General features: G+C 43.5%; 1 protein-coding gene across 1 annotated transcript; it reads left to right on the forward strand.

The window, feature by feature from the left end:
• The first annotated feature begins 8289 nt into the window (after window positions 1-8289).
• On the forward strand, window positions 8290-11238 carry LOC131243418 (arginine decarboxylase). Its single transcript, XM_058242778.1, has one exon. The coding sequence runs from the start codon at window positions 8827-8829 to the stop codon at window positions 10957-10959; it is 2133 nt and encodes a 710-aa protein (XP_058098761.1). The 5' UTR covers window positions 8290-8826; the 3' UTR covers window positions 10960-11238.
• Window positions 11239-15642: the final 4404 nt, after the last annotated feature.

Below are 15642 nucleotides of genomic sequence, written 5' to 3' on the forward strand. Positions count from 1 at the left end.
CGGCCTACACTCACCTGAGCTCTCCTCTCCTCTCACTCTCTCTTTCTCTCTCTCTCTCTCTCTCTCTCTCTCTCTCTCAGTATCAACAACAAAGTATCATCTATGGTTTTATCTAATTATATGTGTGTGTGTATTATTAATTAAATATTTGATTTGGGGGTTAGGTCGGTTGGGTCGAGTTGCTGGGTTAAGTCAGGTGCGGGTTGCAGGTTGGGTTAGGTTGGAAGCAAGCTTGACTCGACTCGATCCATTAGCTCACCTCGAGCTCACTCGAAAGTTTTGGCAAACAAGCCAAGCTTCAATAGTAAGCTCGAGGCCGAGCTCGAGCTTGAACTCGAGAAGAGCACGGACAAGCCAAGCTAAGCTTGGCCTACCTCGACTCAACTTGGCTCGATGCACAGCCCTATGTAAATTATAAAAGAAAAGTCACTGCATAAAATTTTAAAAATAAAGAAGTTGGGAGAAGTGCATTCATAGTGTGATTTTTTTTCTTTTAATCGTGTTGGCCAAATCCTACGTTTATCTTAGTCTGAGAAGATGCTTATCATATTCTGAAGCTAAACTTACTATAACCCTCCTACAAACTGATCTAGCCATAAGTAGGTTACGAATATCACCTTTAAAATAGTGACATTGCCTATCTTGAAGTGTGTTTTTTAATTTTTAATTTTTGTCTCTTTTAAACATGGCTCTAAAATTAGATCGGTTAGATGAATTAATTAGGCACCTCTAAATCTGATTAGCGGCCATTTGTTAGTTAATTTAAGGCTGTTGACAAATTTCACCTTAACCATCCATTAGTTTTCCTTCAATCAGCCAATTGGGATCAAGTGTCCAGTGAAACTATTGGTTTATGACCCATCTGTAGTGGGACCCCGGACTTGAACGGTTGTAAATTGACTTACATATATGGCACGTGTAAGTTCGCTGAGTGCATGAGTATGATCCATCTCAAAATGCCAGATTATTTAAAATTTTCGCTTGTTAAAAATGCGAAAATGCACCGTTGAGTAGGTGGACCAATCACTCAATTTTCAGATTCCTTGTTTGGGGAACTGCGCATTTGGATATATATTCCTTATCTCAGACAGTATAAAATAACTTGAAATAAACTCGTGCGTTGCACAGAAAAAATAAATAAATAAATATCCAATGAGGAAAACGTAGGAAAGGAATCTAATCGGAAATCCATGCATGTGATTCGATCCAGACGGACGCGGATTTCCTGGAAAAGCTTTTGGCAGGAAGTTCCCGCACTAGAAACCTAGGTGGGGCCCACCGTGATGTTTTTCAGAAATCCATTCCGTCCATCGGTTTTTTGAGATCATTTTAGGATTGGGGGAAAAAATGATACAGATACAGTACTCAAGTGTGCCGAAAACGTGAGGATTGAACTTGCACAGTTGAAATATTCGTGTGCGACATAAATTTTGAATCATGGTAATATTTTTGTTTTGAGTTCATCTCAGTAGTAATGATGTTATTAACGGTGTGGATGGCATGTGAACAGCATTTTCGACTTCAGGTAGGTTTCAACGGTAGGAATTTCCCTACCCACCTTTTTCCTTTAGTGCGGCCCACTTGAGTCTAGAATCCTTCTCATTTTCGGTATCAACGGTCTTAAAATGATCTCACGAAACAGCTGGACGGTGTAGATTTATCACACACATCACGGTGGCCCCACCTAGGTTCCCAGCGCATGAACTTCCTGCGAAAGGCTTTGGCAGGAAATCCGCGTCCGATCCAGACCATCCAAACGGTGGGCCATTCCAGATGTCATAATGATATTTACATATTCGTCAAAAAATCTCAAAGAACTCATAAAAAATCATATGTGGATCGCTATGATCCCGCATGAATTATTTGTACCCAAGGAACAAACTCTCATGTACGGCCGTATGGCCCTAGATATGATCATAACAACCGTGGGATAAGAAGGGTCTATACACACACACACACACACTAGATATGATCATAACAACCGTGGGATAAGAAGGGTCTATACACACACACACACACACACACACACACACACGGCCAAAGATTACAACGTGTTGGATGATCACAGCCATTTGAATAATTCCCTGAAAGATGGACAGCCAGAGTGACAGCTGTCTTGGAACTCTGACCGTCCATTTACAGGATTTGCTCGAATAGCTGTGATCATCCAATCAGGAGCATGTGTAAAGGCCCACGCCCCATTTCACTGGTCCACTTTGATATATAGATGGGCCCACTTGGGCTCCACATTAACAGCTGCACCGTATGGTGGGTTACATGAAGAAAGATCAGCCTCACACGTGATGAATGATTCTGATTTCAGACTAGAGTGGGATGCCTCCCCTGTGTGGCCACCGGATGAGTGGACTACCCAAGTGTGACTATACACATGCGCGAGCACACGTGCGGACATGTGTGTGGGAAAAGGCTCTATGATGTCGACCTCATGGGAATAACTTCCAATATATCATGTGCGTGCAATATCCACTCCGTCCAATAGGTTTGAATCACAATAAGTATCATCTTACAAAAAATTTAGCACCATCCACTTATCAGATGTGCCACACCTAGAGAAGATAATGTATATCTGCTGACAAATAACAAGATACATTGTGGTCCATCTGATAATTTGATAGGGTTAAATTTTATGAATGATGCGTATTATGATGGGATCAACCTATTGGACGGCTTGGATGCAGTACTCACATAACATGCTGAAAGTTATCTTCGTGGTGGACGGTGACTCGCCGTCCGACCACTTGGATGTGATCATTTCTTTCACTTTCTATATATGGAGCGTTGTTATCCCTCGAGATAACGTAAACAGGTTAGTTGGACACGTTGAGAAAATTGTAGAACATCCACTGCGAATATTAACAATACGGACCCACTATATATAGGAGAATAAACCAAGAGCAAAACTGACCAAACAACCACAACCATCCAATAGGCGACCACCCAATAAACAGTTAATAGAAAACAATCAATGGTCCAAGTTCAACTACAATATTTTCGTCCTCGGTGCTATAAGATCACCGGTTTGAACGATCAGCACGCCGCGTACCTTTTGGAATGAGTGATTTGGACGGTTGTGATGGTTACAAGTTTACAACACGTCGCACGTACATCGTGCGTTCATGCATATTGCATACGATAGACGTTATGGCTTTCTAAACTTCAGTGAACCTAGACGAAGCGGTCCGGTAAACGTGCGAGAAGGAACGGCTGTGAACGGACGTGGATTGCCTGTAACCCCGGGCACAAAGATATATCTGTGCCCGGGTTCATGTGGGGTCCACATAGATGTTTATTAAAAATATCCACTCCGTCCATCTGTTTTAAAAGGCCACAATATATCAGGATTTTAAAAATCAGATATATCCAAGACTCATGTGGGCCATACCAACAAAACAGAAGGAACCAAAACGTCCACAGGAGAAACCTTCTTGGAGCTGACCATAATGTTTACATACCATCCAAACCGTTAATAGAGTTATTACCACTCAGATAAACCGCAGGTATAAATATCATCCTGATACAAAACTTCTGTCACCTCCAACCATTCAATCCCCACCGTTTTGTGTGTTATGGCCCATATGAGTCTTGGATCTGCCTGATTTTGAAAGCCTGTCCTATTGTGGTCTTGTAAAACAGATGGACGAAGTGGATTTTTCACGGACATCTCTATGGGCCCCACACAGCCATGGGCACAGAAATATCTCTGTGCCCGGGGTCACAAGCAATCCGCTTCCGCCGTGAACGGCTGCTATTTATATTTTACGTGAACCTTAACTGCTTCATGACAGCTTATGTTTCAATGATGCCAGCCGTATATACAATAGGCCTTTTGATCCATGGGGATGCCTGAACAAAAGACTCCGAAATTAATACTTTGATCATTTAAAACCTTTTACTTGAAAATTGACGGTGTCCTTTAACCGTTGTTTATGGGCCATTAATAGGATACCCGTTCTAGAAGATTATCTTGAGTATAGCCATCCACCATGTGGCCCATCTTATAAACGGTTTAGATCGTCGTAACACGTGTCCAGACCTGAGATCTATAGCACCTGAGTAACAAGTACCGATAATATCTAGAATGCATTATGGCAAACGTCCTCCCCCAACGTATCACAGGTGGGGGTGTCAATGGGCCGGGCTCGGGCGTGAAAAATCAGAATTTTCAGTAAGCGCTGCCCGACAGCCCGGGAAGAAACAGTTCAAAATCGGGGCCGAGAGGCCCGCGACGAACCCCCAGGCCGGGCCCGTTGACAGCACTAATTGCAGTAGATAGCTTCACCTGTTAAATTACCTAAATGTCCTTATTGTTTAAAATATTTTCATAGAGTAACGGGGCTGGAGTTTTGAATCAGGTCCGCGTCCGGGTCCATTCAATTCATTTCATTTTAGGTCCGGTTCAAAATGTAGGGCTGTCAATGAGCCAGGACTGGGTCTATCAAAAGCAAAGTTATAAATAAGCGCTGCCTTAACAGTCCAAAATCTGGGCCTATGACAACCTATATTCGAATCCGAATGTTTGCTACATCTATTTAGGATTCTGCGTAGCATAGACCCGGCGTACTATCCACTTTTTTGCATTCGACCCGGAAAAAAAAAAAAAAACACATGAAGCATTAAAGTAGATCTCTAATTGTACTGGCAAACTCAGGAAGATAAAAATACCCTTACTTTTTTCAGTACCTACCATAAAACCGGCTTTAGTGTGATAAGTTTTCCAGCTTTAAAAAAAAAAAAAAAGGCATTGTTCGGACTCATCTATGGTGCTAATTTTTCATTTTATTCGGCATCCAAACACCCATGCTCTTTCGGGCCCACATGTCCATGTTGTATATGTGAAATCCACTCCATCAATCTGTTTATAACCCTATATATATATCAGCCCAATAGAAAACTCATATGGGTCACACTAATAAAATTGCATTTGATGGACGGGTTAGATGAAAGACACACCCCATGGTGGCACCAGACACAAACCTACGGTTGGCATCAGATCCTCATTGTACCCTGCAGTGTGGTTTACCAAGTCGTGTATCTTGCTGAATTTTTGGTGTCAGGGACTAGCATCAAGGAGCTCACATGATAGACGGATTGGATTTCACAGATAAAACATGGTGGGCCCCAAAGAGTTGGGTGCGTGAAACGGGCGTTGCAGAGGATCCTAGGCCATAGGCCGGGCCCGTTGACAGCTCAAACGGGTAACCGAATATGGGCGGTGGGCCAAGCCAACATAGGCCAGAGAATTATTCACCGGAGAGAAATCCGAGCGTACGCGACAAAACAAGGACACGTGTCAAAATCTGGTCGGTCAGGGATGCGTCTCTAAACGAATCTCCTTGAATTTCCCAATTTTAGAGAGAGAACACCTCACAGATTTTATCACGTTATTTTTAGTCATCGCCGATTTCACAGGCAGACGTTACAGAGAGAGATGCTCCCGTACATCCTATATAGCTGGAATACGGTAGAGCTGCATCTCCACTGTCCACGTGGAAAAGTTAATGTAAGAATCATGACTGTCCATTTGGTGGGCCTTGATATAAATAGCCCTCAATTCCAAAATCAATGTTTCAGATGCTGGTAGTTATCGATTTATATTCGATTTTTTGACAACCGTTGATAATAGTTGCTTTTTGTAGACCAACGACTAGATGTGCAAGAGCATCGAATCCATGTGACATATTCCATGTACGTCATGACCAGAACCATGAAGAGTTACGGTTGACGTGTCAACCAGCCACGTGTACTGTAGATAAGATGGATGTACCATATTCCGGTTCTACGACCTCGAGTTTACAACGATCTCGAATTTGGTACCGAGGTTTTATACGTTAGCTACCCACGTACGACATTTCCATAGGTACGTGCACCATGATACCCACGTGTAAACATTTATACCTTAATCCAGACCGTACAAGTCGTGTAAATAAAGTTTTTAAGGGAAAATATAGTTCTGAAATTGGAAATTCAAAACATTGGTAGCAATAAAATGGAGATCTTAAATATGAAGAAAATCAACGGTTCATATTCTATATTCGTGTAATATTTGATATCAGAATAATCATTTGCGTGAAAAATACAGGATTATGAGTATGAAACGTGTGGTTAAAGGCTTACACGTGTACAGATGTTGATGATCCGTCAGAGTATAAAAAGTTTCAAATGGGAGTCGAGCCTTCGCGGAAGCAACGTAAGGTGGGGGTGCGAGTAGGAATAGAGCAACGAAAAGCCACGCGGCAACCCGACGCAGGTGGTGGGGACGTGGGTACGAATTCCTGGGGGAATCTCTGCGCACATGTATATATATATATTTTTTATTTTTTATTTTTATATATGGGAAGAAAGTGAGGAAACGTACATGAGATGGCTATTATTGGGCGAGTAGGGTTTCAATCCTAGTTTCTGTGGCGAGTAGTAAGATCTCGACCGTTAATTCATGCTTTTGTACATCGATCGTGGCGCGTTGGTCCATTTTTTTCTGTAATCAGGTATATAATTCATACAACCTAAGTATACTTTGGGCGGTGGTCAATCCGCAGAGAGGGTAGAGGTTACGTGTGTGATCTTCATTGGATAGTATACTGCTTGCATGCGTTGAATAAACCACACATAAATTTAATTTAAATCGTGGATATATCTTTTCAAACCCCTTTTCTTCATAGACAATTATGATAAACAGATAGGATCTTTGAAGAGGTTGGATTGGGCCGATGATTAACTTGAGCCCGACTCAACCCCAATGTAACCCAACCCGTTCAAATTCTAACCCAAGCTGTCCAACCTAACTAAGATTACTCTCTACAATCCTAAACAAACCTAATTTAACCTGGCCCACATCATCATTTAAATTAATTAAGTCACTCACCCGAAATCCAACTCGGTACTGATCTGATTCGATTAAAAACCCAAGTCATAGATTAAAAAAAACAAAAAAAAAAAAACCCCTAGGCTTGATGTTTCAGTAGCTAATGGGTAGGCTGCAACTTCAGCTAATGCACCTATATTATGAGTTGTGGTTTCAATCCATGGATACCTATTGCACCTGACCTAACTTGGTGCTAACTCAACATGACCCTGGGTTGGACTCAGTCCGAATTAGTCTAGACCAAACTTGGACTTAGATCAGGTCAAGTATGTTCGACTCAATACTGAGTAGGGTCGAGTTCAGGTCAAGTTTATTTCAAAATTGGGTCGAGTTGTCTTGACCCAATGACCAACTCTTATTACTATGAAGTTCACTCAAACGCATTCATTAATTGTATCTTTTCCAATCTAATATTCATTCATCTCAATCTTTTTCTTTATATTAATTAGTCATATTCACATTTTGTTTCCTAATTACCGATTACTTTTAGCCCCATAAAGCATTTTAGTCTTATAAGCATCCTATCAAACATCCCTTTTGATTTGAGTGGTACCCAACAACTACATAAAATTTCAGAGCAGCATCTCGATTTCCTCCACGCAGCATTAAATTTATGAGAAACCTAGGCTTGATCCAAATACATTGACTATTCTCAATACGGATTTATCGGATGTTAATTTTCTCTCAATTGGTCATCATCCAACCCTACTTTGACCATCCAACCTGACCTAACCTAATCCAACCCAACCTGGCCCCAGCGTGGATTAGGTCAATTATGTTGCAACCCTTGTGTGAAATCATAAGAAGGGCTGTCTGTTAAGAGGATTCAAGTGGAAGCCGATTGTGTCCTACCCTAGCCAGGACAAACTCAATCCTGGCAGGGGCTCTATCGGGCCCCCGTAATGTATGTGTTTCATCCATACCGTCCATCCATTTTAACATATCATTTTAAGGCATGATTAAAAATAGAAGGCCAATCCAAGGTTCAAATGGGTCACACCACAAGAAGCAATGATAATAAAAATGCCGCCGTTGAAATTTTCTTAAGGTTACACAGACCCGGAAGTAAAACACAAATATTAGTGAAGCTTTCAACAATAACTGTTCATGCCCCACTGTTTCCAGTAGAGTGGTCGACTTAAGCTTTGGATCTTCCTGGTAAAAAAGAACGGCGTGGATAGAACACATACATTTACGGTGGGCCCCACAGAGCTCCTCAAGGACCGGGTCAGTCGTAGCAGCGGTAGGACGCAATCGGCGTCTAATTCGAATTCGTAAGCGAGAAGGATAAAGAGACGATACTCGCGCGAGTGGGTATTGGTAGACCCGAAGAAGTAAACAGGGAGTCCGAAATGGCGACGTTTTGAAAACCACCGAGGACAGAAAAGAGAGAAAGAAAAAAAAAAAAGATATTATAGAAAATAGGGATTTTTTTTTCCTATATAAATCACCTTCGCCTTTCATGCAATTCTCGCCCGCTTTGCTTTCTTTCCAGCCTTTCCTTCTATTGCCGTTAGGTATCCGTTAGCTCTTATTCTTTGATTTTTCCGTTTTAGGGTTTGTTGCTTCCCCTCTTCCTTCCTTTCCTTTCTAGATCGATCTCACCGCTCCACCGCTCCATCCAGCCTCTCGTTTCCGGATTCGCCGGCAATCAAAAGCCCTCCCACCCCGTTTTGTTCCGTCCATTACGGACCTTCTTCTCCTTCAGCCATCTAACCGAAGACGTCTCCTGACTGTCAGGCGTGGGGATTTCTGAGATCCACAAAGGCGAACTAGGGTTTCTTTCCCCTTTCCAAGTTCTTCTCTGCTTCTTTTGGGGGGGTAGCCGGGGCTCCGGCCTCGGCGGCTTTTAAAGCCCCCTTTCTCACAAACACGGGATCTTGAAACCCTAGATTTTTTCTCCTTCTCTTCCTCTCCTTCTCCTCTTTCAGATCTGGGAAGAGATGCCTGCCCTGGCGAGTTTCGTAGATGCTGCCGCATTCCCTCCTGGCTACCCCGCTCTCGCCGGGGATTGCTCTCTTTCCCAGCAGCTGCCGGAGACATTCTCCGGCGCCGCTCCGACCGCCGTCCCCGCCTCCGATTGGTCCACCTCCCTCTCCGCCTCCATCTACAAGATCGACGGCTGGGGCGCTCCCTACTTCTCCGTCAACTCCTCCGGCAACATCTCCGTCCGTCCCTTCGGGGCCGCGACGCTCCCTCACCAGGAGATCGATCTCATGAAGGTTGTCCGGAAGGTGTTTGATTCAAAGCCCTCCGGCGGGCTCGGGATCCCGCTCCCGCTCATCATCCGCTTTCCTGATGTCCTCAGGCACCGGCTCGAATCCCTGCAGTCGGCGTTTGAATCTGCGATCCGATCGCAGGGTTATGAGTCTCATTACCAGGGCGTCTATCCGGTGAAATGCAATCAAGATCGATTCATCGTCGAAGACATTGTGCGGTTCGGATCGCCTTTCGGGTTTGGCCTTGAGGCCGGATCAAAGCCTGAGCTCCTGCTCGCCATGAGCTGCCTCTGTAAGGGCAGCCCCGATGCTTTTCTGATCTGTAACGGATACAAGGATTCGGAGTATGTTTGGCTCGCTTTGATGGCGCGAAAGATCAATCTCAATACGGTTATTGTTCTTGAGCAGGAAGAAGAGCTTGATCTTGTGATTGATATCAGCCATCGGATTGGCGTCCGCCCCATCATTGGTCTGCGTGCGAAGCTCCGGACCAAGCATTCTGGCCATTTCGGATCAACTTCTGGCGAGAAAGGAAAGTTTGGATTGACGACTGTTCAGATTCTGAGCGTTGTTAAGAAGCTTGAGAAGCTTCAGATGCTGGATTGTCTCCAGCTCCTGCATTTCCACATTGGATCTCAGATTCCGACTACTGCTCTTCTTGCCGACGGCGTTGGCGAGGCCGCACAGATCTACTGTGAACTTGAGCGGCTCGGTGCCGGGATGCGCGTCATTGACATTGGCGGCGGACTCGGGATTGACTACGATGGCTCGCGATCAGGATCCTCTGATATGTCGGTTGGGTATGGGCTCGAGGAGTATGCGGCTGCCGTTGTGCAGGCGGTCCGGTATATGTGCGACCGGAAGTTCGTTAAACACCCGGTGATATGCAGTGAGAGCGGTAGGGCACTGGTGTCGCACCATTCGATCCTCGTCTTCGAGGCGGTCTCTTCAACTCTGCCGGTGTCTCCACCGCCCGGTCTTGATCTTGCTTATTTCGTCGAACAGCTGGCAGACGACGCCCGTGCGGACTACCGGAACCTAAGAGCTGCGGCACTCCGTAGCGAATACGATACGTGTCTGATCTATGCTGAGCAGCTTAAGCACCGCTGCGTTGATCAGTTCAAAGAAGGGTCGCTGGGCCTAGAGCACCTCGCAGCCGTTGATGGCCTCTGTGAATGTGTGTCGAAGGTGATCGGGATGTCTGATCCGGTCCGTACCTATCACGTGAACCTTTCGCTCTTCACGTCGATCCCGGATTTTTGGGCGATTGGGCAGCTCTTCCCGATCGTCCCGATCCACCGCCTGGACGAGCGTCCTGGTGTGAAGGGTGTTCTATCGGATCTAACATGCGACAGTGATGGGAAGATCGATAAGTTCATTGGTGGGGAATCAAGCCTGCCGCTTCATGAGTTGGATGGAGTGGCCGGGAATGGTGGTGGTGGCGGCGGCGGCAATGGCGGGGGCTATTATCTGGGGATGTTCCTGGGCGGGGCTTACCAGGAGGCGCTCGGGGGCCTGCACAATCTCTTCGGTGGGCCGAGCGTGGTGCGCGTTTCGCAGAGCGATGGCCCGCAGAGCTTTGCGGTAACGCGGGCGGTGCCAGGGCTGGCCTGTGCGGACGTCCTCCGTGTGATGCAGCATGAGCCCGAGCTCATGTTCGAGACTCTCAAGTGCCGGGCAGATGCGTACGGTGGTGGCGGTGTTGAAGGTATGGAGGCCATGGTGGCCGGGCTGGCCCGCGCCTTCCATTCAATGCCGTACCTGGCCAGTTCCATGGTCGAGAAAACTGGTTATTGGATGAATGGTCAGGATGAATCTGCTGGTGGTGGGGAAGAATGGACGTACTGCTGCGCTTGAGATGATGATGGTGTTTGTTGCATCCCCAGTTCCAGAAAGCCTCTGCTGCTGTTGTTTGCTTCTTTTTTTTTTTTTCTGAAAGTAGGAGAAGAGAAGGAGAAGAAGGTTGTGTTTGCTTAGGAGTATGATATCTTTGTTTTCGTATTTTTAATTTCAATTTTAGGGCTTTTATTTTAATTTTTCTTTTATGATGTACTAAGGGAAGAAGTTATAGCCTCTTTGAAGAAATTAGGGAACTGGGGCCGTAAATTCAAGAATCTTATTCTGTCTTTTTCTTTATTCTCTGGTCTTTATTTGTTTCCTTTACGATGCTTTTGTGTGTTTGTCTGTGGAGTCAACTGAATTATGGGGGGTTGATGCATGACGGTTGCATATTCTTCTTCTCTTATTTGTGGGGGCCACTTTGAACTTTTGGAGGGACTTTCAAAAATCTGTGTTGGGCCGGTTTGGATCTGAGCGATGATGAGTTGAACTAAGGAGAGTTGAGTGTCAACGTTGGATTTGGGTTTGCTGCAAGTTGTCAGCTCGCCGCTCGCCGCTTGTGATGAATGTGGTTCAGATTCACCTCTTTGTTATCCATCCGTCTCTAACCGGAATTTCTAGATGAACGGTGTGGATCATGGAGATTGCAAATAAAAAAAAAAAAGTCGTTCAGTTAAGTGGGCCATATTCAGTGGGAATTTGTAGATAACGGTGTGGATGATTGAAAGTGGAAAGAAATGAGTCGTTCGACTTAGGTGGGCCACGCTTTCTAGCAAACTTCCAAATATATTCACGCGAGGAAATCTGCTACGTCAGAGCGAGTTGGATACGTCTTTCATCTGTCAAGATTCTCTTTGCCGTTAACACGTACAGCGATGGGACCGGAATCTTCTACACCTGTTTCATTTCAGCTCCGTGATGTCTAACGGACGGGGCCACCCATGTACGTGTTCTTACGCTGTTTCCCGCGAAAGCCTTTAGCGGCGTTTGGCGCATGCGATTAGGCAGGATAGATTTGTATCGTCGCATTTGGAGAGGATGGAAATGGTTGGGATTTGATGGAATGGAATTGCATTTAGTATAGTGGAATTGTGTTTAGTCCCCTATGAGATTTTCATATATTTTAGAATTTACTATACATATGGCCCAACATTGATATATGCTTTTATCCATGTTGCCCATCCATATACACCATTTACACTTGATATTCTAGTTATATGTGTGTACAATTGAATGATATCTGTTGTGAATTTGGTCTATTGATTACAATTTTATGGTATACCAAACGAGATTTTACTTAAGCTAGTGTTTTCTCTAAGCAAATATTTTATCCTTAACATAGGATTGGATGGCTACAATATCATAGTATTTTCAAATATATAATCATTATGCAATAATGATGTTAATCCCATCTAATATAATACAATTCAATACCACAGTATTCTCAAACATGCAATCATAATAAAGCCAATAAGAAGCTAAGCCGGGTCCACTATCCTGTCCATCCCTTGTTCCACATCATGTGGACATGGTTCCAAACATCAAGTAAGGCTGATCCAAAACTCAAGTAGCGAAACACAGCTGAAACCTCCTATGCCATTTATACACTTAAAAATGTCACATAAAACATCAAAATATTAAACTGATTGGCAACTCCTATGACTTGTGACGTGCAAATGTTTTAATGATGAGCATCCAATGTTTGATTTCTCATGACAACATAGAATTTTTCTTTTTTCTTTTTTTTTTTTAAAATCTATTTTTATTTACACAGGCACACACACCCCCACACACTCACACTAGTAGAATTTCACTACCGATGGGTACTCGAACCCTTGTCTGGGAGTTCAAAACTCCTAAGAGTCTACCACCCAAGCAAGAGTAAGGACCCTCAGGACGACACAGTTGAACCCAGCTTCCTCCTGCGAAGGCGTTCGCGGGGAAACGGTGTGGTCTTTATTTGCCGTTCAACTGATTTGACGAGTTCACGTGAACTTTGAGCCAAGAGAAAACAATTTAGTAATTTAATCCAATACTTTTGTGACCTGTAAGAAACGCTTTTCGTGGTAAGGGTCTTATCTACACCCTCTATTCATTTTTTTCATATTATTCTAGGATGTAAATCCAAACCGAGGCAGATCCAAGGCTCAAGTGGACCACACCATATGAAGCAGCGGCAATAATGATTCTCACCGTTGAAACTTTTCTAGGGCCCACCGTGATGTTTATTTGCCATCCAACCTATTCATAAAGTTACAATGACCAACCTATTAATAAAGTTAGATAGTCTCTGGCCTCGTGAAGTTTTCAACGGTAATACTTTAATTCTCATTATGTAGTCCACATCGGTCTTGAATTTGGCTAGTTTTTTATCCATGTCCTAGATTCATTGGAAAAAATAGATACCCGGTGTGTATAAGACCCATACATTACGGTGGCCTGCCCGTTCCCACCTGGAGACAGGCGGGGGTAGGACGCAATCCGCGTCCGACGTGTTTCCTATCATAGATGGTCAGTTATTGAAAGCCGTCGATTGGATTTGCACGTTGGACACGTATTCCATCAGTCGCCACCGTTTAGTGAAGTGGGGATGGACTCATACAGCAGTCGACCGACAAGCGCGCGTAGTGAGAAACGGCCGTCTCGTCCGATCCTGGGGGTTCATTTCTAAAGTGGGGCCCACCGAAGACGGTGGTTTGTCTTCTCAGGTTGACTGCACCTATGACTAATCACGGACACATAGACGCCCTTTTATTTATTTATTTATTTATTTTAAACACACGCGCACACACACTCGCACACTCACGCCGTAGTGGGATTTCACCACCTGTGGATACCCTTGACCGGCTGTTGAAACTCTTGAGAGTCCACCACACGAATTCACGTGAGCACGATTAGCCGGGAACGCTCGCCCTTTCTACCTCCACCACACCCTTCATCGAGATATCTCCACCGTCCATTACCCACGGGGCAAAAGTTCCCTCGATCCTTTTCCTTATCAACGGTTGGGACGAAGGAGAAAGCATGTTTGGCATGATTGATTGATCCACTCATCACATCAGGTGGGCCATTTCATAGATATACTATTTCGGTCAATCTGATGGCTGGATTGGCATGATTTTCAAGCAGAATGATCTTTACCGTGGGTTCAACTGTTTGAACGGTTCGGATGTCTCACACACATGTGGCGTGTTGGCAGGAAGAGAAGCACGGTACGGTAAGCTTTACAGCACTAAGGGTACCTGATCATTTCTCCAAGAGAGATTTCTTTTTGAGTATTTTCTTGTTGATTCGGGAAGAGGCATTTAGACATTAGGTGGGCCACATTTGCTTCCTGAATATAGAGCGCTTGAATCCAAAGATGTGGACAATTATTTATTTCTATAGAACGCGGATTGCTTACTAGTAAACTGTGGGGCCCACCTTAATATTTGTGTCTCATCCATACCGTCCATCCGTTTTACAAGTTAAATTTATGGCATGAGCCTAAAATTGAAGCATATCTAAAGATCAAGTGGACCATAATTCAGGAAACAATGGATAATTACATCCACAACTGTTGAAACCTTCCTGGGTCACATAGTTATGTTTATTTTTCATACAACTTGTTCATAAGGTAATACAGACATGAATGAAGGGAAAACACAAATATCAGCTTGATTCAAAATTTCTGTGGGCCTCAAAAGGTTTTCAACAATAGGCATTCGATTCCTACTCTTCTCTGAGGTGTGGTCCAAATGAACGTTAGATATGCTTCAATTTCGAGCTGAATAGCTAAAATCATCTGTAAAAACGGATGGACGGTGTGGATAAGAAACAATCATCATGGTGGGCCCCACAGAGTTTACTCAGCATGCAATCTCTGTCCGTTTCTTTAGGAGTAGAGAGTTTTTGTTTCTTCCCATGAGAATATATTATAATAAAGATTCGTTTTCTAGAAAAACTTGAGTATGCTTTATCTCCAGATTGGATGTGTCATGTGAGTTGTTGGGATTTATCGAACATTCAAGAGATTTGTGCGTGCGTGTGGTGCATGTTTCCGAATTAGGTCTTGAATAACATTGTGGGCCCACAAGAACCGTTTGTGCATGCATGAAATCCACGTAGACCATCAAGTGCGCCATCATGCATGCACGAAGTTCAGGCCAACAATCAGCGTGCCTTATAATGTTTGGAAATAAAAATTAAAATATAAATAAGAGGGATAAGTAATTTAATCGGTCCATGCTTTCTATACCATTGCATTATCTAGTATAGGAGGATTTGGACCAAAGATGAAAGATAAGTAACATTGCACCACAGAGAAGAGTTGTATTGGGTTGGTGTGTGCCCAGACCCATTTGCTCGTAACTTTATTTATAGACATGTTAATGGATGAGTATTTTATATATATATATATATATATATATATATATATATATATATATATATATATATCTATATATATATATAGATATATAGATATATATATAAAATTATTAATAATAATAATAATTATTATTATTATTTCTAGTGAAAAAGAAATCTATGTGTTGCTACCCAGTAGAGTAAGCGTATGGCCGAATTACGAAAATCTTGGTGCATCATCTTTTATTTTTCAATTGACCTTTTGGCCTTTTGTTTGACTATTTTCTTTATGGTTTCGTTTTCGCCCAATCGATTGGGTGTAAATGATTTTCCTTAATAATTAGTATCAAAGCC

This window comes from Magnolia sinica, chromosome 4, assembly GCF_029962835.1.
Source record: "Magnolia sinica isolate HGM2019 chromosome 4, MsV1, whole genome shotgun sequence".
NCBI classification, from domain to species: Eukaryota; Viridiplantae; Streptophyta; class Magnoliopsida; order Magnoliales; family Magnoliaceae; genus Magnolia; species Magnolia sinica.